The following is a 20790-nucleotide window of genomic DNA, read 5'->3' on the forward strand; positions in this document are numbered from 1 at the left end:
AAATTCTAGTAGGGTCGATATCGCAGGTTCTTAGCAAACTTCTACGATATTAGAATTCGAGCTAGTAGGATATAGCTTTTCTATATATAATAGGCCCTCGTACGTAACTACAATTTGCTAGTAAAAATTAACAATACCTCTATACAAATTAATAGTATAGACGTTAGCGTGCATTTCTACTAAAATTCTACACCTAATCTACGAATTCTCGCATCGAACTATATAATTATAGTATAGATATCTACTTCTTCCGCTATTTCTAAGCATTCTTATTAACAACAACCTATTATCTGTATCCTAATAGTACGTATCTACCTTCTATCTGCTATAGGTATGTATTCTAGCGAATATTAGCCTTAATGTCCGTTAATACGGACAGGAAATACTCTTTAAACTGCTCCTAGTTTATACTCGAAGCGACTTTATAATAGTTAAATTCCTCGTTCTTCTTCGCGTACTCGCGCACTAACAATATGCGATTAGCTAACGGTATGTCTATCTTTGCGAACGTCTTATTATCTAGCAGTCGCTTTGTAACGTTACTAACGATAGTACTAGCTTTAGCAGCCGCTAGAGCGTTAGTACGTTACTCGTCCGCTAACTTCCTCGTTAAAGCTCGTTCTTCCTTACTATCCTTTACGACCTTAGCGACTATTAAGACTATAGGCTTAAACGCCTTCTATAGCGACTTTACAATAGTTAGGTTCTTTTTACTAACCTCCTCGGCCTTCTTATAGACCCGATTAGCCTCCTTCTACATCTTCTTTTAGTGCTTTTCCGCCGCCTTCGCTATATGTAACACTATTAATTGCTCTTCCGTAAAGGGCGTAGAAGCTACGCCTTCGGCGGTGACCTTAACCTTAGATTCCTTACTACTACTACCGCCTTCCTCGTCGCTTTCGCTAAAAGCCTTATTAGACATTATATTCTCGCCCGTAGCTACCTTAGAGCCGATTAACTCGTCTATAATATTAAAGAACTCCGGCAATTTATCGCGGAAGGGAGTATACCTTAGATTCTCGTCGAAGTAAGCGTCTTCTACGTCCGACTCGGCGGTTAGAGATATACTATTCTAGCTACTTATATGCTTTAAGTAAGCAATCTATATACTCTAGTCCTTCTTAATTAACGTCCACTTGTTCTTTAGGTAGTTAGTAGTGCGCTCCGTGCTATACTTCTTATTTATTAACGTTGCTAGGTCTCGAAGGTCGCCTAACTAGAAGTTATTAGTATTAGTACTACGGCTAATCTTCTTAAACTTATTTAACTAATCGAGGAAATACTCGGTCTACTCTTAAGTCTACTATTGCGGCGCTTTGCGTTACCTATCTTTATTAATTAGTATTGCAGTCGCTATACGCTTCCGAGTCGCCTTTAGTACTAGAGTCTTTAATAGAGCCTAAGAAGGTTGAGACTCGCTCGATTAAGAGGCTATAATATCTAGTATTCTAATAGCTTTAAAACGAGAGATTAGCTACTCGACTAACTATCTTTTTATATAGTAACTATACTATAAACTATATCTATCGAAAGTACTCGTCCTCCCTACCCTTCGTCCGCCGATTTCCTCGTTATTATACCGCCTATACCGCTATCGATATTATATATACTACTAGAAGCTATACAGTCTACTGCACGACCTTAATAATTATTATATAGTAAGAGGTAGAAGATGGAAATGTAGCTGCCGAGCCGCTAGCCGCGGAGGCTTAATATGTGGGTCTTAATACCTAGCATTGTCTAATAGATAACCGGTTATAAGGCGCCATAACCTGAGCCGTTTATGAGGTTATTATAATCTCTCAGGTTGCGCTATAACCTGTTGCAAGTAGACAGGGCCTGATGGATGCGACACAGAGGCCGAGGAAAGGAGGAACGTGTGCGGTCCTAAATTTGGGGAGCCGCCTTCCTCGACCAGGCTAGCCCTGTGTTCACGTGGGAAGTGCCAGTAAGCACAGCGCAGCGCAGCTATATAGACACGGCTCTCCACCATTCCTCCGACCAGCTCAGGGAGAGTTTCTGCTGCAGGACGATCCTCTCGCTTGTCGCACCCACCAAGCCTAGCCTCGAACGATGGCCGGCGTAGGCGTAACGGTAGGCTGTGACGGCTGGGTGAATAATATTATTAGAATATATGCACAGCGCCCACCCGCACGAGCGCCAGCGCCAGCGCCAGACCCACCGTTGGAGAGACCACCGTTACAACTTACTAGGTCACTGCACGGCTCCCTTTCCTTTGCCCGCCTTCCTTGTGCTACACGCTTTGGTTTCCATTGCCTCCGAGGCCCCGATCCATTCTTATACATACATACCACTGCCTCCCAGCTGCGCGACCTGACTGCTTCATTGATTGCATAGCAATTGTCCAACACAGCATCATGGCTTCCGTCATCCAGTCACCCGCAGAGCATTTGCTCTACGCAGCCAGCAATGCCACACAGGCCGTCAAGAACGTCGCCCTGGACGGCCCTCTCGACAACACCACATCACTTTTCACACAGCCAAAGTTCATCCTTATTTTCCTATTAGTCATTACTGTCGTCGCCGCGAGAGTCACGGGCCAGAAGCAGAAGCTGCCGGCCGGCGTGAAGCCTCTCCCACGGAAAGGGCCTGGTCTTCCATGGGCAGGCCGATTTTGGGATGTGCCGGGCCCCGGTATTGAGGCCGCATGGCATTTCGGCGAGCTTCACAAGAAGTACGGTCCAATCTACGAGTGGCAGGTGATGGGTACCCTTCACATCTGGATCGAGACCGACAAGATTGCCAAGGACCTGTTTGTGACGAGACAACGGAACTACTGCGATCGCAACGAGCTGCCCGCCGCTGTTGGTGTACGTGAGGGCGCTGAGATTCTGCCACTCATGGGCTACGGCGAGCAATTCCGACGATACAAGAACTTCATGCACTTGATCATGCGACACGCCAACCCACGCACTTTCTACGGCTGGCCCGCAGACGAGAACAAGCGAACTCTCCGTCGCATGCTGGAAAACCCAGATCACTGGTCTGAGCACATGCTGGTCCACTGCGCACGCACAATCGCCGGTGTTGCCTGGGCCGATCCACGACACGGAAGCAAGCTTCTCACCATTATCCCCATTATTCTCAAGGCTGTCTCGCCAGCCGGCCCTCTGATCAATAAGCTTACCTTCCTCTCCAACTTGCCAGAGTCTGTCTCGCCGTGGAAGCAGCAGGAGCAGATCCGCAAGAAGCAGATGTCTGACGCCTTCATGGAGGCGCTTCAGGACGCCCAACAGAAGTCCCAGGAAGGCCGTCTCGAGGGTTCGTGGAGCAAGCTCTGGCTCGAGAACGAAAAGGGTACCGAGCACCTCGACTTCTACGAGGCTGCACACGCCATCGGATCCAGCTCTTTCGTCGCCATCGCTACTGTTGGGGGTCCACTCCACGCTTTCTTCACTGCCATGTGCCACTACCCATCTTGGCAAGCGCACGTGGTCGAGGAATTGGACCGTGTTTGCGGCAACCACCCACCCGAGATGAAGGACATGCCAAATCTGCCACGTCTGCGAGCCACCGTCAAAGAAATCGTCAGATGGCGACAAGCCACTCCTCTCGGTGTTCCACACGTAGTGATGGAGGACGACGTCTATGAAGGCTACCACATTCCAAAGGGCGCCATCTGCCACGCAAACCACTAGTAAGCGCAAACCCAGCCGAACGGTCGGAAACTGCAAAAAGCTAACTGTTGACAGCCTCATTTCCCGTGAAGAATCCACCTACCCACAAGGCAACGAATTCAAGCCCCAAAGATTCCTCGACCCCAAATACCCAACCTACAAGGAACCCCTCACCGAATTCCCCAACCTCAACGGCGACCGCGCCTTCGGCTACGGCAACCGTTCCTGCCCAGGCGTCGACCTCACCCAAAACGAACTCCTCACCCTCATCGGCTCCCTAATCTGGGCCTTCGAAATCAAGCCATGCGAAGGCGGCAACACCCCGGCGGTCCCATGGTACGAAACCGCACCCTGGGTCATCACCATGAGCAAACCCTTCAAATGCGACATCAAAGTACGCTCCGAAGCCAAAAGACAATATATCCTCAACGAAACGCCAGAAGGGGGGAATTTGATTATTGATAATGAGAAGCAGCGGACGGATAAATGGCAGGTTGTGAGGCCGCCCGGTCAGGAGTTTTTCGCTTGGGACGGGCTTACGGATCAGGCTTCGGGGACTTGGAAGAAGTATCCTCTTGGTGTGTAGGAGGAGATTATTGTCGAGATGGAATGTGAGATGCATGGCATGGCGTTCGTTGGTGTCAAGTGGGTGGAAAGAATGCCGTTAAGACTCTTTAACTACGGTTGGGGTTCGCGAGTTATTTGGAACTAAGTTTAGTTCTTACTAGTTCTTTTTTATCGGTATGTTATCTAAATCTCAATCTTTACCAGTATGCCCGAGAATTTATTATAGTAGGGAAGTAGATAGCTTTTATTGTTATGCGAAAAAATCTAGAAATCTTATTAACTTTTCTTCCCCTTAATCGATGGCACGTTATGGGAGGTCGGATTTGTTTTTGACGATAATACATGCTGTTTGCAGTTGGTTGAATGCAGACACTCTTGAAGGCTGTGGTCGGATAGAGATATAGATAGTACCTTACCGCGACTCGGTCACAGGACGGAATTTTTCGGTAATAAGTAGAAAAGAAGGAGGAATGGTGGAATGCTTCCGACTCCATTTAGATGCTATTCGGACTACTATATAGCACGGCCTGCCCGGTTAGTAAGGCGAGAAAATTCTGAAAATTCTACTAGGAATTCTAAGGTTATAGGTAGGTAGTAAGTCCTCATTAGTATCTATCGGCTCGGATCATGATCGTGCATAATTGCAGAGACTAAAAGGGTGAAATGACACACGGGACAATGAATGAATGGTTGTAGCCTGAGAATGGAAGTGGAGTCGATTACGTCCACGGGATGTCTAGTCTATCTAAAAGCACTGCTCTGCGCAGGAAGCATTATTCCTCCGGCTGGCGCTCACCCGCCAGCAGCGATAGCGTAGCAGCGCTTTCCCGAACCGCTCGCGCCACGACTCCACGAAACGAGCCTTCTTCCAAAACTTGTATGCCCGCAATCGTGCAGCCTCCCGGCGTCGAGACACGATCGCGAACCAGCGCCGGATGTTCTCCTTCAAGCACCAAACTCGCCGCACCCTTCATAGCTTGTGCAGCCATCTCATAGGCCTGCGCACGAGGCATGCCCTTGGCAATAGCACCCGAAGCCATCGCCTCCATCATGACCGCACACAACGCAGGTCCCGAAGCACATAAAGCCGTAGCGGGATTCATGCGCGACGAAGGAACATTCGCGACCCTACCCACTCTGCTAAAGATCCAATTCACAAGGGTGGAGTTTTCTTCCGAAAGAGCAGCAGAGGCAGAGATTATAGTCATGGATTCGCAGACTGAGGCAGCGATGTTGGGGATTGCTATGACGATGGTGCATTTCGAGGTGTGTGACTGTGACTGTGACTGTGGTGGAGGAGGTGGCGCGGATTGGTAGAGAGTATCGTGAATGTAGGTTTCTGGGACTCCGCCACATACGCTGATGAGCAGCTTACCTGCAAGTGCGTCTCTGATGCCTTCTTCGCGCAGGACATGGCCTACAATGTGGGGCTCACATGCGAGTATGATGGCGTCGCTTGCTTTTACAGCGCCCAGGTTGTCGTTTTCCCAGACGATGAGGTCGGCGTGGTATTTTCCAAGCTCTTCTCTGATTCTTTTGGCGCTTGAGGAGGTTTTTACGCAGGCATTGAACTTGTTTGGTCGCCGATCGGGGATGGCATGTGGAGTGTTGGTGCGGTGGTCTGACTTGGACTGCAACTGCAACTGCAACGAGGCCATGACGCCTCCAAGGATGGCACTGCCCATGGTGCCGCACCCGAGCACCGCAAGAGTGAGCCCTCCATCTTGTGCTCTCAGCTCCGGCTTGCTTCGGACAAATGCATTGTGGGCTGTATTCTGAGCAGAGAGGGCTTGCTGTAGGATCCAGTCCGGGGCCAAATCTTGGGCCATGTGCTCAACAGTTGGGGAGGTGATGTTGCGAGGATGCGGTATGGTATTGCTCGCGCCATCGCCGACTCGGCCGCGACCTCGCACATAGACATCTCCAGGCCTGCCCCCCTGCCTAGAACTACCCGATTGAGACAAGTGGTTAGGGCTTCGCTTCAAAAGTTGCCGAGCGGATGTGCCATGTGCTCCCCGGCGCCACGATTCTTCGTGCGTCTACAAATCAGCAGGCGCGAGAGAATGCGATGCCATCATGCCTTGCCTCGAATATATGATGTACTCCGCACGCGGCAATCTAGACGGTTCGGCACACGGACACGTCGCTCGGCTCGTGGGCCAATGCCAGTCCAGCCTGACTCTGGGGCCCCAGACCGCACATGTCAGTGGTGGGTGAAGACGGGGCATTGATATAGTCAGGGTCGTCCAACACTCCCCCCGAGCGTCCTTGGTCTCGCCACCTCGCCATTTCTCTTCCCACCTCGACCTCACGCCTCTCACGCCGTCTACCGCTCACCATGTCTCAATGGCGGCATGCATTCTCGCTGTCGAAGCAGCAAGTCGCTGAGGCCGCCCCACCAGGAACGACCAGACTTGTTGGTATGTAGTCTCCAGACGCCGTCCAAACGATTCGCCGCATCGATATGCCGACCATTCGAGCGTCGACTGATTGATTGGCCAGAACACGAGAACCACGATCACATTGCACTAATTCCACCGCCGACGCTGAGCCCAAGAGATCCGCTGAACTGGCCAACATGGCGGAAATGGACCGTGCTCCTGATCATGTCAATCTACTGTGGATCGGTGAACTTTGGCTCAGCATCGGTTGCTCCAGCTCTCACACTGCTCATGGCTCAGCTGCCACAAGCGTGGCATCGACCTCCTCCAGCGTTCAGCAGTCTCACTCATCTGGTAGCCTTCAATGTGCTCATGATTGGTGTGAGTAATATCGTATGGGTGCCACTCGCCAATACCTTCGGACGAAGACCAATCCTCATCGCCGCCATGGCCATCAGCGTCGCCGCCACCATCTGGTGCGCAGAAGCGGAAAGCTTCCACAGCTTGCTCGCTGCTCGGGCCATACAAGGATTTGGGTTCGGTCCAGCTGATACTCTCGCTGCAAATGTGGTCGGCGAGGTCTTCTTCGTACACGAAAGAGGACGAGCGATGGTGAGTACTAGTGGGACGCTCCACGTACAAGTTGAATGTCAACTGATATTCACTTCCAGGCCGTCTACACTCTCTTCCTCTCCAGTGGCTCTTTTATCGGCGGGCTCGGAGGCGGATACATCGCAGCATACCAAGGATACAAGTACATTTTCTGGATCAGTCTCGCACTCCTGACTTTCTGCCTAGTCTGCGAAATCATGCTGGTCCCGGAAACCACCTTCGACCGCGAAGCCCAGCTCCTGCGAGACCACGAATGCAACTCCGGCGAAGGCGCCGTCGGCAAAGAGAAGAACACCGTGGACATAATCGAACAAGCCTCCCCATCACCCTCCTACCACGACACCTTCACCTTCGCCCAGAGCCTCAAAGTGGGCATCTACCGCGGCAATCTCTTCCGCAACTTCCTCGCACCCTGGTACAGCCTTGCCTTCCCAGGAACCTGGGTCGTCATGCTCCACTACGGCGGCCTCCTCGGCGGGCTCGTCACAATCTCTACCGTCGGCCCCCAATTCCTCGCCATGCCACCCTACCTCTGGGGCAACAACGTCGGCCTCCTCAACATCGGCCCTATCATCGGCGCCCTCCTCGGAGGCCTCATAACCTTCTTCACCGCAGACTTCGCCACCAAACGTCACGCACGCAAAGAATCCCACGGCCTCGCAGAACCCGAATCTCGACTCCCGGTCATGTTCCCAGCCCTCTTCCTCGCCACAACAGGAATCTGGACTTTCGGCTTCTGCGCTGACAACCCCTCCGAACACGGTTGGGTGGGCATGCTCGTCGGTTTCGGCATGATAGGCGCAGGCATCATGCAAATCCCCTCCGTAGGTTTCAATTACCTCATCGACGCGTATCACGTCGTTGCGGCGGATTGTTTTGTTATGACGACGATTATGCGAGCGGTTGTGGGTTTCGCTTGGACGTATTTTGTTAGTGATTGGATTCAGGATCAAGGTGCTGCTTTGCCTTTTGGGATTTTTGGAATGCTTATGGGGATTTTTGCGATCTTGACGATTCCGTTGTGGGTGTTTGGGAAGAGGATGAGGATTGCTACGGCGGGGTTGTTGCCGAAGGTTGAGGAGTGAGGGAAGAAGAGGAGGAGGAAAGAGAAGTGTTATTTATAGCAGAGGATCATTTGAATGAAACAGATTGCGTGTTTGACAGATGTTTTCAGGTCTTGCATGTGTCTTCTCTCTTCATTTGTCTTCCACGTTCCCTAAACCTGTTCTGGAATGATAAAAGGGCCCGGACGATGTTGTAGGTTGAACGAGAGACTTCTGCATGCTCCACGCCTTGGACGCGGCAACATGGTAACCACTTTCCGTTCTCGCCAGGACTGCACCACACCAGCTTCCTGTTGGTAGAATAAGGTTTCCCCTATGAGCACACATTTCCGATAGCTAAGACAAGTGAAGCATGCGCCAAGAACTTCGCCCATGAAGGAAATTCAATCTCCCAGGCACAATGCATCCTTTGGGACGGCGCAGGGACTCCGGTACTTAATGAAGTGATGGTGCATTGCGAAGCAAACATGGACTCGAATAAGGAGCAAAAGACCTTGCTGATTGGGCCGGGCCATAGTCAATCAATCAGAAAAGCCTCTAGAATACAAGCCACATATCACTCTCCGCGAAAAAAAGGCACCCCTAGGGAATGCATGCATCCTTATAGTCATAATCCCATAAACTCATTCAAGCATCAAAAACAATCAAAGTCAATGTTTCAGGAACCCTTCTGCTCCCCATCCCTCCCCCTCAAACCATCAGCAATCAAAGAACTATCTCCCATTAGACCCTTGCTTAGAGCGCACGAGCCACCGGTTTATTTATAAACCCCTTGCGCAGCAAGGGTCTAACAGCAAAACTAGCGATCGGGTTAGATTCAAGATCCCTATTTTGCGACTTTGCATACAACGCGATATATATTAATATTTTATAATACGGGCGTAGAGTAGGCAATCGGATATTATTCTATCTAAAAATTATATTAATGCGACGTTAGGTTGTTGTGTTATAGCTTATAAGCCGACGGTACTGCCTAGCTAAAAGCCGGCTTTAGTAATAGACTTAGTCTTACTAAAAACACCTATTTTAAGATATAGCCTATATAATATAGAAATACCCGGAGGTCCTAGCGGTGCCAATTCTATAATAATCCCCGTTTAGTATATATATATACGACACCGTAGTATTGTATTGTATCTAAAAAGCGGAGGTCACTTCTTGCTATATACTAAGGCCTAGCTTTGTCGACTTTATATATGTTTCTAGTCTGTGCGTCTTTATGTGTTTACTTACAACGCGTCGCTCGCGGGCACTAGTCGCTTCTATTATAACCTGTTCCTTCGACGCCGTCGCTATTAATCTTGTCGTAACAATCTAGCACTTAATCTAGCACTCAATCTAGCACTTAATCTAGCACTCAATCTAGCACTTAATCTAGTATTTAATCTAGTATTTAATCTAGCGATAATGTCGGACAATAGCGACACTATTATAGCCGATATAGACGATAAGCCGCTGCTAATAGAGCCTTCTAGCTTACCTATGCTACTATAGCAATATAATGTATTCGATACGAGCGAGCTCGGCTTAGCGCTGCTATTAGACTAGCTTGCAGATATAGCAGCAGAACATAGCCTCGTAGAATATAGCCCTTACTAGACGAGCGAGCTCTTAGCGCTGCCTTTAGACTAGCTTAAAGACATAGCAGCAGAATATAGCCTCGTAGAATATAGCCCTTACTAGACGAGCGAGCTCTTAGCGCTACTATTAGACTAGCTTAAAGACATAGTAGTAGAACACGGCCTTCCGACAGCGCTAGCTCTAGTTGTTCTAACCCGCTAAGAGCGCCGTATAGGTCTGCGCGCTAACGTCGCGCTACCTATTATCGAGGATAAAGAGGAGGAAACAGATAAAGATAATTACGAGACTAAGGATTAGGATAATAAGATAAGCGATAATAAGGTCGAGGCTAAAGCCGCTAGTGCTAAAGGTAGCTAGTTCTTTCGACTAGAAGATAAAGGAGACTTCTTAGATAATAATAATGTCGAGCCTTAGATTGTCGGTACTGCTCGCCCTAGTACCGCTCGGAAGCGCTAGTTTCCTACTAGTTTAGTAGCTAAGAAGAAGAAGAAGCGTAAGAGTCTAAAGAGTCTACTATAGAAGTATACTAATGTTATAGACCTACTAAACTACGAGTACCTTACTGCGCTAAAGCTGCTCTTAATATAGGTAGGAGATCTAGGAACAAAGATATAGCGCCGTCGTATCGATAAGATTATCGATATCTTCTTATTCGAGGGTCTCGTAAGTACTTGTAGGCTCCGTTCTAAGTTAAAGAGGCTCGTTAGCAAGAAATTCTTTAACTAGTACGATCTAGACTCTACTATCGATAGACAAGAGAAGCTAAGTAAGATAGACAAAGTCATTAAAGACACAGCGCTAACTTAGTATAGTGTCCTATAGGGTTTACTTCCTAATAAGCGCTATACCGCTAAAGATATCGCTAAGGAAGATCAACCTAGTATCCGAGACAAATTTAGCCGCTAGAAGAAGCGCATCGCTACGATTACGTAGGTAGTTACTCGCTCGATTTCGCTAAAGAAGGCATCCTGGTTTAGCAAGTCCTTTAGGCTGTTCCTATATACTAGTAGTGTTAAGCGACGAGTCGTCGATATCCTTAGTGCGATAGGTCTATATCCGGCCTATCGTATACTATAGCGGCTTACGAGGAAGACTGCTCGTACTAACCGAGAACGGGCAGTTAAAATGTTTATTAAGGGTAGATATGTAATTGTATACGACAACTTTTGTATCTAGGAGAACCGGAAGGCTATCTAGACGACTAGTAGCAATACTAAGTAGCGCAATATAACGACCTCGTATATTGCTAGGCATTAAGCCGTCTAGAAGGGTCTAAAGAAGCATATACTAAAGCTAAAGAAGAAGATAAACCCTCGGATTATCCTACGCAAGATCTGCGCTAATAAGCATAAGAAGGCGACCTCTTTGTACTATATCGACTAGGCTATAGGATTCCTTACTAGCGATAAGCTATAGCATCTGTTTAAGGAACACGATAGCTTTAAGAGCCCTAATGCAGACGATCGTATTCGCGGCGGTAGTCTAACTAAGCGGTTCCTATAGCGTACGATCCGGATTAAGGACAAGAAGGATAGTAAGACTCTAATAATCTTACTGCTAGTATCCGATTATAACGAAGCCTCGATTAAAGATACGTACTAGGTATATAACGATATCTTCTAGAAGTTCTTGAAGCTCGATCTAGACAATAAGGCGTTCTAGGACTAGCTTATTATCGTTATCGGAGACTAAATAACCGTCGATCGTATCCGTAGTATTAAGCTCGGCAGCGTCGAGAGTACGCGCGTATACGATAGGAAGGACTTCATCGTCGGTATGCTAGCCTTCTTCTATATCGAGATAAATGCGTGCTATACTCCTCTACGAACCTATTACGATACTAATAAGGCAGGCAAGCACCTAGCCTATACCCTTAAGGACATCGCTAAGTATTATACTATCCGCCGCTTTAGTAGTACTAAGGCAGAGTACTACATCGTTCGATAGGTAGTATTCGTAGCATATCGTACGTATGTTAGTGCCTAATTTCTTTAAGAGGCAGAGGAACAGCTCGGATTCAATTTCGGTGCTCCTTAGTTTATAAGTATAAACCGTATCGAGGCAGTAAAGGCTCTAATTAAGGATTATCTTATACCTACGTAGTATGTCGACATTGTAGAGGCTATTTACACCAAGCTCTTTACGCAAGCTACTTAGACTAGGCTAAATATTAAGGGCGAGATAGAGGATCTATCGTATACTACGATAGCCCGACTACTATAGGAGATTAAGAACTTCCTAACCGTATATGTCGCTATCCGCAAGATAGACCTCGGATACCTGCGCCGTATAGTCGAGCATCTAATTCTAAACTTCTTCGGTACCCGACAGCTTAACTATAGCCGTAAGATAGTTAACCTGTCTTAGCTACTAAATATATCTAATGCTGTCCTATAGGAGGCAATCCTAGATTTAGCTATCGTTAATCTCGGTAATAGTAAGGGTATTGCTACTAATAAGATACTTAAGCTACACAATAAGGATTACAAGCTCGATATCTAGGCTCGTAGCAACTCAACTTATAATGTCTCTACTATAATAGAGCTAATCTCGCAGAACCGAGAGGCATCGCAGGCCGTACGTAGTATATTCGAGAGTATCGGACTAAAGGGTACTAGATACTATACAGAGAAGGATACTACTAAGCAGGTATAGGCTGGAGCAATTAAGAAGTACTAAGAGGGCAGTATAACACCGGATAAGTACGATCCGGATGCCAATTTTACAGATCTAATCGAAGTACTAAAGCTAGATCCACGCCCTATCTCTAATAATATTTAGCAGATTGGGGCAGGGCTAATCCCTAGTGCATACGAGTAGCTTAATAATATTAACTAGCGTCTGTTAAATAGCGTAACCCGTAGCGCTCCTAATACAGCTGCTAATAGTATAGACAATATCGACGGCGCAGATACGAGAGAGCGCGTTAGTAGTAGTGCTTAGCGGGGACCTATATAAGCAGGCATTATCGATGATGCTATAGCTACTATATACTAGCTATACGTCGACGCTAAGGGCTTTGCTAACCTAGACCTAGATATAGTAGATCTAACTAGTAGTCCCTAAAGGCTCTTATAACAGCAATAGGTAATAGTAGCGGTTATAGCGATTAAGGATTGAATGAATCTAGCTTTTGTATTCGTTTGTAGTAATCCAACCTGCTATATCTACTATTTAGGCCTTCCTTACTATAGCTAGCTAGGCTAGGCTAGGCTAGGCGTACGATGATAGCTTAATAGCCGGCTAGGCTAGGCGTACGATAATAGCTTAATAGCCGGCTAGGCTAGGCGTACGATAATAGCTTAATAGCCGGCTAGGCTAGGCGTACGATAATAGCTTAATAGCCGGCTAGGCTAGGCGTACGATAATAGCTTAATAGCCGGCTAGGCTAGGCGTACGATAATAGCTTGATAACTAGCGTTACTAACTAGCGGCAGTCGGAGTCTTAGTTAGAGTAGAGGTCCCTACTATTAGCTTCGCTTTAGACTTAGTTCCTATATAAATTCAGAGCGCCTAATGCTAAAGAAGGCAGAGCGCCTAATACTAAAGAAGGCCTCCGGTAATTTCGAGAACTGCTAGCAATTCTAGCCTTAGGCATTCAACTAGTAGCAGTCGGCGGCTATTGCGTTAAAAGTGCGATAATGTATAGCCGTTATTGTTGCCTTGCTATTATAGCGTAAATAGCGCAATCCTATTAGTAGAGGCAAACCTTACCTACGAGGCGTATATAGATATCCGCTTTCTAACCTTAACTTCTTCTTCTTCTATATATATACTAACATACTAACACCCCTAGCAATATACTAGCTGTCGGCTCTTAATAGCAATAGTGTCGATACCTCTTTGTCGTATATAGGTAGCTCTATAGCGATTAACACTATCTCCTAACTAGTCCTACGGCTTACTACCGATAGAACCGCTTAAGTTAGTTAAGGTTCCTCGGCAGGTAGTTTATTTAGTCCTTTTAGTCTCCGATAGGCTTTGTCGATGCAAGACGTTGCGAAGGCGACTCTCCTAGCGAGTAGGTTGTTTTCTATAGCTTTAGCGGGCGTCGACTACGCATTTAACCGAAAGAGTATAGTTTTTGTTAGAACATCGCAGTCTTAGTGCAAACTGCAGAGGTCTTAGATAGATTAGCGGAGGTAAAAACTCTTTAGTAAGGTACACCTATAATGCGGCTAACGGTCTAACTCGGTAAAAACTCTTTAGTAAGGTATACCTAGAGTAGCGGCTCGATAGCGACTCTCCTACTAAGTAGATTAATAGGTTCGTAGCATTGCTATAGGCCTAACTCGGTAAAAACTCTTTAGTGAGGTACACCTTAAGTAGCGGCTATAGGCTTCCTACGTTCGGATTCTTTATAGGATAACATACGCGCATCTAGTTAAGTCGGCGTAACGCCTTCGTTAGGACTATTAGTTATAATAACCTTGTTGCGTAAGGGCCTCTAGTATACTCAAGCCCGAAGGCGCTTAGTCTTAGTCTTTACTGCTATACGACTGCAGCCCTTTGCGTATTAAGACTGCTATTCGACTATAGTACGCACCGAACCGAACCGATCGAAAGCGTATTAAGACTATTATCCGACTATAGTACGCCTCCTCTTCTAGTAAGCGCATTAATATTACTATACGACTGCAACGCGCTCGACAACCCTTTTCTGCGGTGTCTCTAACACTAAGGGCGCGGTTACACTCTATTATTGTCTAGGTACTAATAAGTGTCGCTTTAGCGAATAAGCTGTTATTGTTTCGCTTAATAAGTCCCGTCCTATATACCTTGTCTTCGGCTATACGTACTATAGTTAGTAATAGAATACGTTGATTATTGCGCATTACGCGTAGCATATAGGCTATGTATAATGCTAGTGTACTTCGGAGTGTATGCTTCTATAGCCGCTTAGTGCCGCTAGTTAATTAGATCCCCGGACGCTACTATTCGTTTTCTCTACCTTATATAGTAACTAGTTATCGGAATGATCGTTCTAGGGAGAGTCTAAGCAATAGAAGGCGTTAACGTAAGAGGGCTGTCGTAGCTTCTCGAAGAGTGCTTGCGCTCGATATATATTATCGCCCTACGTATCTATCCTTGCCGTATATATTATAGTGCTAATGGCTGCGGTATAATAAGTATAGTACTAGTCTCGCTAGTCTCGCTAGTCTCGCTAGTCTCGCTAGTAACTTCTCGCTAGTAACTTCTCGCTAGTAACTTCTCGCTAGTAACTTCTCGCTAGTAACTTCTCGCTAGTAACTTCTCGCTAGTAACTTCTCGCTAGTAACTTCTCGCTAGTGACTTCTCGCTAGTAACTTCTCGCTAGTAACTTCTCGCTAGTAACTTCTCGCTAGTAACTTCTCGCTAGTAACTTCTCGCTAGTAACTTCTCGCTAGTGTTAGTAACTTCTCGGGTTTCGGAGGCGGTTCTTAGTGCCTAAGGCGGCCGTCGTTATCGTATTAGACACTTTTGTTAGCGCTATTTGCTAGAAATGCGCGCAATCGGCGTATCTCGCTGTATTAGTAATATGCTATTATAAAAGTCGTAAAAGTCGTAAAGTCGGTGTTATAAATACGCGGAAGGAAGCAGCTATAACGTTTAATCCTACCAATTAAGCGCTCTACTATACTAAATCCGGGGTCTTAGCGGGACTCGGTATCCTTGTCGCTTCCTCGAATTTACGCTTCTCGCCTAGCTCTTATATACTATCGATACCTACGACTATCTATAAACCCTCGTCGTAAAGAACACGATAGATAGCCTACTTAGCGAGCTTATAAGGACACGATAGAAGAGCCTGCTTAGCGAGCTTATAAGGACATAATAGAAGGGTAGTAAGGAAGGACCTTATTAAATGCTATCTCTAGCGCTATCTCTAGTGCTAATTCTAGCGCTAGCTCTCGTAGAAGCAACTCAACTAGGCACTATACGCTAGCACTCGCAGAAGCAACTCAACTAGCTCTCGTAGAAGCAACTTAACTAGGCACTATACGCTAGCTCTCGCAGAAGCAACTCAACTAGGCATTATACGCTAGCTCTCGTAGGAGCAGCTTAACTAGGCCTGCTCTTATAGAAGCAACTCAACTAGGCCTGCTCTTATAGAAGCAACTTAACTAGGCCTGTACTCGTAGAAGTAACGCGATCGAGCGTAGTATTACGGCTCACTTTTCCGGGGATAGGACAAGGACTTAGCGAGCTTACAAGGACATAATAGAAGCCTTATTAAATGCTAATTCTAGTGCCAATTTACCGCTAATTCTAGTGCTAATTCTAGTGCCAATTCTAGTGCCAATTCTAGCGCCATTTTACCGCTAATTCTAGCGCTAGCTCTCGTAGAAGCAGCTCAACTAGGCATGCTCTCGCAGAATATTATATACTAAATATTAGTAAGTCTTCTATATCGTTACCTTCCTACTAGCTAGCCTTACGCCTACGCTCTCTCTCTCGAGCCGATAGTGTACGGCTATAGCCTAACCGACGGCTTGATCTACTATTACTATCCCCTGCTTAGCTGCCTCCTACTACTTAGCTGCCTCCTGCTACTTAGCTAACTCCTGCTGCCTAGCGACGCGCAGTTTCCTCGTAATCTAGATCCTATATGCCTCTAGTGTTCCTTGCTACTATCCTCTTACGAGCCTCGATAGTAGAGCGGGCAGAGTTCTGTGTATTCTTCTATAGCTGCTTACGGCGCTGTTGTTAGTTAGTAGGCCGATTGGCGATAGGTTGGCTTGTCCGAGTTATAGCGGCAGTAGTAGCAGTAGTAGTAGCAGCTTCTTCAGCCTTCTTCTTCTTCTCGGCATCTCTGTTTCTAACGAATATATTATGCTTAGCAAACACGCTAAAGATAATGCGATTTAGCTCTAGTAGGAGGTCTTCTTCTATCTAGATCTCTCGAAGGTTATTAGCCTCCGCTTAATACTAGGTATAGAACTCTATAGCCCGCTCCTAGATGTCCGCCTCTTTAATTAGGGTATCGTAGTCCTTACTAGAGGCATGGTTTCGAAATGCATTCTCGGTCCGGCCGTACTTAGCACTAAAGATATTACATAGATCCTATAGAATAGGCTCGGGTACTAAGAAGGTCGATAGGATAACCCCGAAGAGGCGATTATCGTACTAGTCTAGAAAGATCTGTTCTGCGATATTAGATACGAAGCTCTCGAGGAATAGGAGAGTATAGTACTAGGTTGATCTAATACTAGGAGCTGTTAGTAGCTTTAGAACTACTAGAGCAGTATAGCCCTCCTAGACTAGTCGATCTAGTAGGTCTAGATTACATATACTGCAGCAATCGGTAGTGCCTACTACGACCTTGTTAACACTATACGTATACTCGTATTCGCTATATATCTCTAAGATTATATTACGAAAGCAGCGGCGATATTCTAGGTTCGGGTAGTAGCGCGTATTCTATAACTATAACTAGATATCTAGTATATTGTTACGCTAGCCTATCTCTTTAGTAGACTAGGACTTCTTAGTCGCGTTCTCGGCGATTGCTATTACGATAGCATTATAAAAAGGGTAGCTAGTAGTTCGAATAGGACGAGGCGGCATAGTGACTACTAGTAGATCGGTAACGATAGTATCCTTATCTTCCTCGCCTATATCCTAGCTATACGCATCGAAGATAGACTTATCGACGTCGAATTCCTTACTAGGAATAGTAGTATGCCGCAGATTGGATAGTCGTACTAGAACATAATCCTATACTTAGTATAGCCTAGCACTAGCACTAGCACTAGCGCTAGCTGCTATCGGGTCTCGTAGAACTATCGAGCGGTAGTTAGAACCGTATAGTATACGCTTCTCTATATTATTTAACTAATATAGTGCGAATATAACTGCTAATGCCTCGATACTAGGAATGCGAGCCGCACGACTAAACTTCTATATTAGATCGTCGACATCCTTAGTAATTAGAAGCTTAATCTAGATAACTAAGCCGACATCTAGCACGTTTACCCTAGTAGAAGTCGCTAGAGTGCCGAATAGGATACGGATTTGAGACTTAGGCTTCTTAAATTCCTTATACCGCTTATTCTTGTTAATGTCGGCGATATACGTAGTATAGAAAGAGACAACGCCGAGCATACAGATAGTCCTATAGCTACTAGGTACTACCGGCTCTCTATCCTAGGTATACTTCCGAGAATGCTGCTTAGCCGGCGAGTCCTTATTGATATTACTAGTTAAGAGTACAAGCTACTAGTATATCGTAACTCGAGCCTTATCGATCTGCTTACGACTATCGATAAAGATAATAGTCTTCTAGATATTCTGTAGTACCGCCAAGCTATCGGCGTCTACTACATACCTAAGTACGAAGTACAGGTAGTCGAAACCTGTTATCTAGCCCTAAGGCATCGTTTGTAGGATATACTTAGTATCTAGGCGATCGATAGTGCTCTAGACAACCTAGGTCTCGAATACGCTATCGCCTTATATACGGAGGCCGTGCTAAAGCAGATACTTCTTAGTTTCCTTAGTTAATGTTATAGAGCATACGAGAATAGTCGTATCCTATGTTATAAGCTAGCGAAGGAGGTAAAGGACTCTATAATCTGCGCGGAAGTCCTTCCACTTAAGATATATATACGCTTTATCCTATACCTATAGGCTAAGGCGGTCGGCAATAGTACGTAGGACCTCCTAGAACTTAGTACTTATCGCTTACTCGGGACTATAGATGATATACTAGTATCGGCCTTCTTTAATATTAGTAAACATAGATAGATCCTTCTCCTTTGTTTAGGTAGTAAGGATACAGACCTTAATTAGATCCTGTTCTTCCTTATCTAACTAGCGGATAGCGGCTACTATATCCTCGCTCTACTTATTAGCGATGCGTATAAGTAGTACGATCTGCAATGTAATAAAACTAGTAAGTATAGTATAGGCCTAGAAAATAATCGTTTTGCTAGCGCTAGTACGAGCTAAAAGCAACATATCCTATCTCCCGAAGATAATAGTATAGACGTAGTCGAGCTACATCTTAGTCGGTTCTAGTAATAGCTCGCGATAAGGATGTATTAGCTTTAGTATATGCCGTAGACTATGCTCGACAATGCGACGATAGAATAGCATCGCCTATTAATTGCTACTAGTATCCTATATAAGTAGCTATACTTCCTCGAGGCTATACTCGTCTATATTAATATAGCGCTCCTCGAAGTAGGCTATCTAGCTAGCCTTATTAGCCTCGTCTAGATTAGTAGGCATCTCTAGCTTACGCTCGACAGTCTATTAAGGCTCTATACGATTAATCGCTAGACGACTAGGCAGGCGGACGAAGTATTAGTCGCCTTCCTTCTTACGCCGATTGCTAGTATCGTCGCCGATATCGAATCTACCCTTCTTCGCCTTATTACGATCGCGCTTTAAGAGGTTAGAGAGATCGTTCGGCATTGCGGACGCCTATCGCTCTATTAGTAGAAGTAGTATCGCTCTATTAGTAGAAGTAGTGTCGCTCTATTAGTAGAAGTAGTGTCGCTCTATTAGTAGAAGTAGTATCGCTCTATTAGTAGACAGTCGGAACCTAGCAAATAGTAGCGTACGCGACTGTACGAAGCGGCAACAATCGCGGAGCCGCAGAATAGTAGGTCTCGGGGCTCGAGTCTCGCTATCGCTATCGCTACGTAAAGCACTAGATACGACTCGGAGACACCTAATACTAGAATACTATAATAATAAGTAGCGCTTAAGGCCAAACAGGATCGCTAGTATATTTAGAAGGTGTCTAACAAGTTTTAGTATACTAGGTATAGGTATAGGTATTAAGGTATAGACGATTTAGCGATTTAGGCTGTTTTAGGAGTAGGTACCGATAGGCGGCGAGAATAAGTAAATAGTAGCAGATACCGGATAAGGCGACACTTAGAGGTATTAGGGGAGTGCTTTCTAAGGCTCCTCGTATAGGCAGTGTATTCTAGAAGGGGTTTGTTGTCTGTCGCGATATAGGTGTTTATAGAACAAACGCGAAGCCGAGAATGTCCGTATAGTTAGAATAGACTATAGCCTTTATTTTTATAGTACTGAAATTTTGAAGTAGGCTAAATTCTACGTGTATCTATAATATAGAACCCTCTCTATACAAGTCTAGCGGCAGCTACGATAGTTGTTGAGTTATAAGCCTATCTAATATCTCTAAGGAGGTGTTGCAAGCAAGGAATCGCCCGATTAGTGCAGTTTGTCTTTAGGCGCTTCGCTAAGGCTCGCTCTTCCTTCTATACTATACTATATTGAGAAGACCCGAGATCCGGTGCACGTAGAACATAAAGGAAGTCACGAGCACAAAGCGAAAATAGCCTGAGATGGAGGCAGTCAAAGAACCCCTAAGTCCGAGGAAAGATCCGAAGATAAAGAACCATCGTCGACCAAAGATATCGGAGAGTTTGCCAAGCATTAAGAAGAACACAGCACCACCGCAGATGTTAACGAGCGGGACCCAGTTTATATTAGGCGAAGGGCCGATGTCTGCATCGATAGCTCCAAGAATTGGTGCAACAAGACCGAAACCTGCCTCAGATGTCACAGTCATATAACTCTCGTACATCGTGAAGTAATGCTCACCTCCAATGCCACCCATAAACGCCATACCGATGGCGAACATGGTACCAATGTAGTTGGCAGAGAGCCAATACTTTCCACTAATCTGATCAGAATTTCTGCCCTTGGCTTCCTCAGCACGATCATCGTCTTCTCGGTGATTCATAACCGTCGCATCACCAACATAGTCGCGAGGGTGCTGTCCTCTATGCTCAGCCTTCTCGTCGTATTCATGATGCTCGACAACACCGCGATCAGCAGAGAGTCGTCTCTTGATAGCGTCTATGAGGATGTCTGAAGGACGACAATAGAAAATCTAGTCTAAGTGAATAGCACAGGAGATGAGGGAGGAGAGGGCCCAAGGGCGAGGAGGACGCTCATATTTCATTGCTTCGTGAGAAGCCACTG

The 20790-nt window shown here is 46.1% G+C and overlaps 5 protein-coding genes across 5 annotated transcripts; 2 read left to right on the forward strand and 3 right to left on the reverse strand.

Annotated features, from left to right (window-relative positions):
* Nucleotides 1-1755: 1755 nt before the first annotated feature.
* MYCFIDRAFT_207103 (uncharacterized protein) lies at nucleotides 1756-3652 on the reverse strand (the record flags this gene model as incomplete). The annotated part of the gene is made up of 5 exons (XM_007926365.1): nucleotides 2261-3652; nucleotides 2141-2234; nucleotides 2073-2108; nucleotides 1835-2037; nucleotides 1756-1812 (listed from the first exon to the last, which is right to left on the reverse strand). The coding sequence occupies exons 1-5, from the start codon at nucleotides 2390-2392 to the stop codon at nucleotides 1756-1758; spliced, it is 522 nt and encodes a 173-aa protein (XP_007924556.1). The 5' UTR covers nucleotides 2393-3652.
* On the forward strand, nucleotides 2173-4483 carry MYCFIDRAFT_202826 (uncharacterized protein). The gene is made up of 2 exons (XM_007926366.1): nucleotides 2173-3658; nucleotides 3714-4483. The coding sequence occupies exons 1-2, from the start codon at nucleotides 2379-2381 to the stop codon at nucleotides 4222-4224; spliced, it is 1791 nt and encodes a 596-aa protein (XP_007924557.1). The 5' UTR covers nucleotides 2173-2378; the 3' UTR covers nucleotides 4225-4483.
* A 419-nt stretch (nucleotides 4484-4902) lies between these two features.
* MYCFIDRAFT_207105 (uncharacterized protein) lies at nucleotides 4903-6072 on the reverse strand. Its single transcript, XM_007926367.1, has one exon. The coding sequence runs from the start codon at nucleotides 6032-6034 to the stop codon at nucleotides 4979-4981; it is 1056 nt and encodes a 351-aa protein (XP_007924558.1). The 5' UTR covers nucleotides 6035-6072; the 3' UTR covers nucleotides 4903-4978.
* A 471-nt stretch (nucleotides 6073-6543) lies between these two features.
* MYCFIDRAFT_187162 (uncharacterized protein) lies at nucleotides 6544-8283 on the forward strand (the record flags this gene model as incomplete). Its single annotated transcript, XM_007926368.1, has 3 exons — nucleotides 6544-6625; nucleotides 6708-7198; nucleotides 7258-8283. The coding sequence occupies 3 exons, from the start codon at nucleotides 6544-6546 to the stop codon at nucleotides 8281-8283; spliced, it is 1599 nt and encodes a 532-aa protein (XP_007924559.1).
* A 5647-nt stretch (nucleotides 8284-13930) lies between these two features.
* On the reverse strand, nucleotides 13931-20770 carry MYCFIDRAFT_173006 (uncharacterized protein; the record flags this gene model as incomplete). Its single annotated transcript, XM_007926369.1, has 3 exons — nucleotides 13931-13945; nucleotides 20102-20676; nucleotides 20719-20770. 3 exons carry the CDS (start codon nucleotides 20768-20770, stop codon nucleotides 13931-13933), a joined length of 642 nt encoding a protein of 213 aa, XP_007924560.1.
* Nucleotides 20771-20790: the final 20 nt, after the last annotated feature.

The sequence above is a fragment of the Pseudocercospora fijiensis genome, assembly GCF_000340215.1.
Source record: "Pseudocercospora fijiensis CIRAD86 unplaced genomic scaffold MYCFIscaffold_3, whole genome shotgun sequence".
NCBI lineage: Eukaryota > Fungi > Ascomycota > Dothideomycetes > Mycosphaerellales > Mycosphaerellaceae > Pseudocercospora > Pseudocercospora fijiensis.

What these genes read in the sequence shown, in the direction of transcription:
- MYCFIDRAFT_202826 (XM_007926366.1), top strand. Translation starts at nt 2,379, where the DNA reads ATGGCTTCCGTCATCCAGTCACCCGCAGAGCATTTGCTCTACGCAGCC. An exon ending in ATCTGCCACGCAAACCACTA is followed by an intron (nt 3,659 to 3,713) that starts GTAAGCGCAAAC and finishes AACTGTTGACAG; the next exon opens with CCTCATTTCCCGTGAAGAAT.
- MYCFIDRAFT_207105 (XM_007926367.1), bottom strand. Translation starts at nt 6,034, where the DNA reads ATGGCCCAAGATTTGGCCCCGGACTGGATCCTACAGCAAGCCCTCTCT.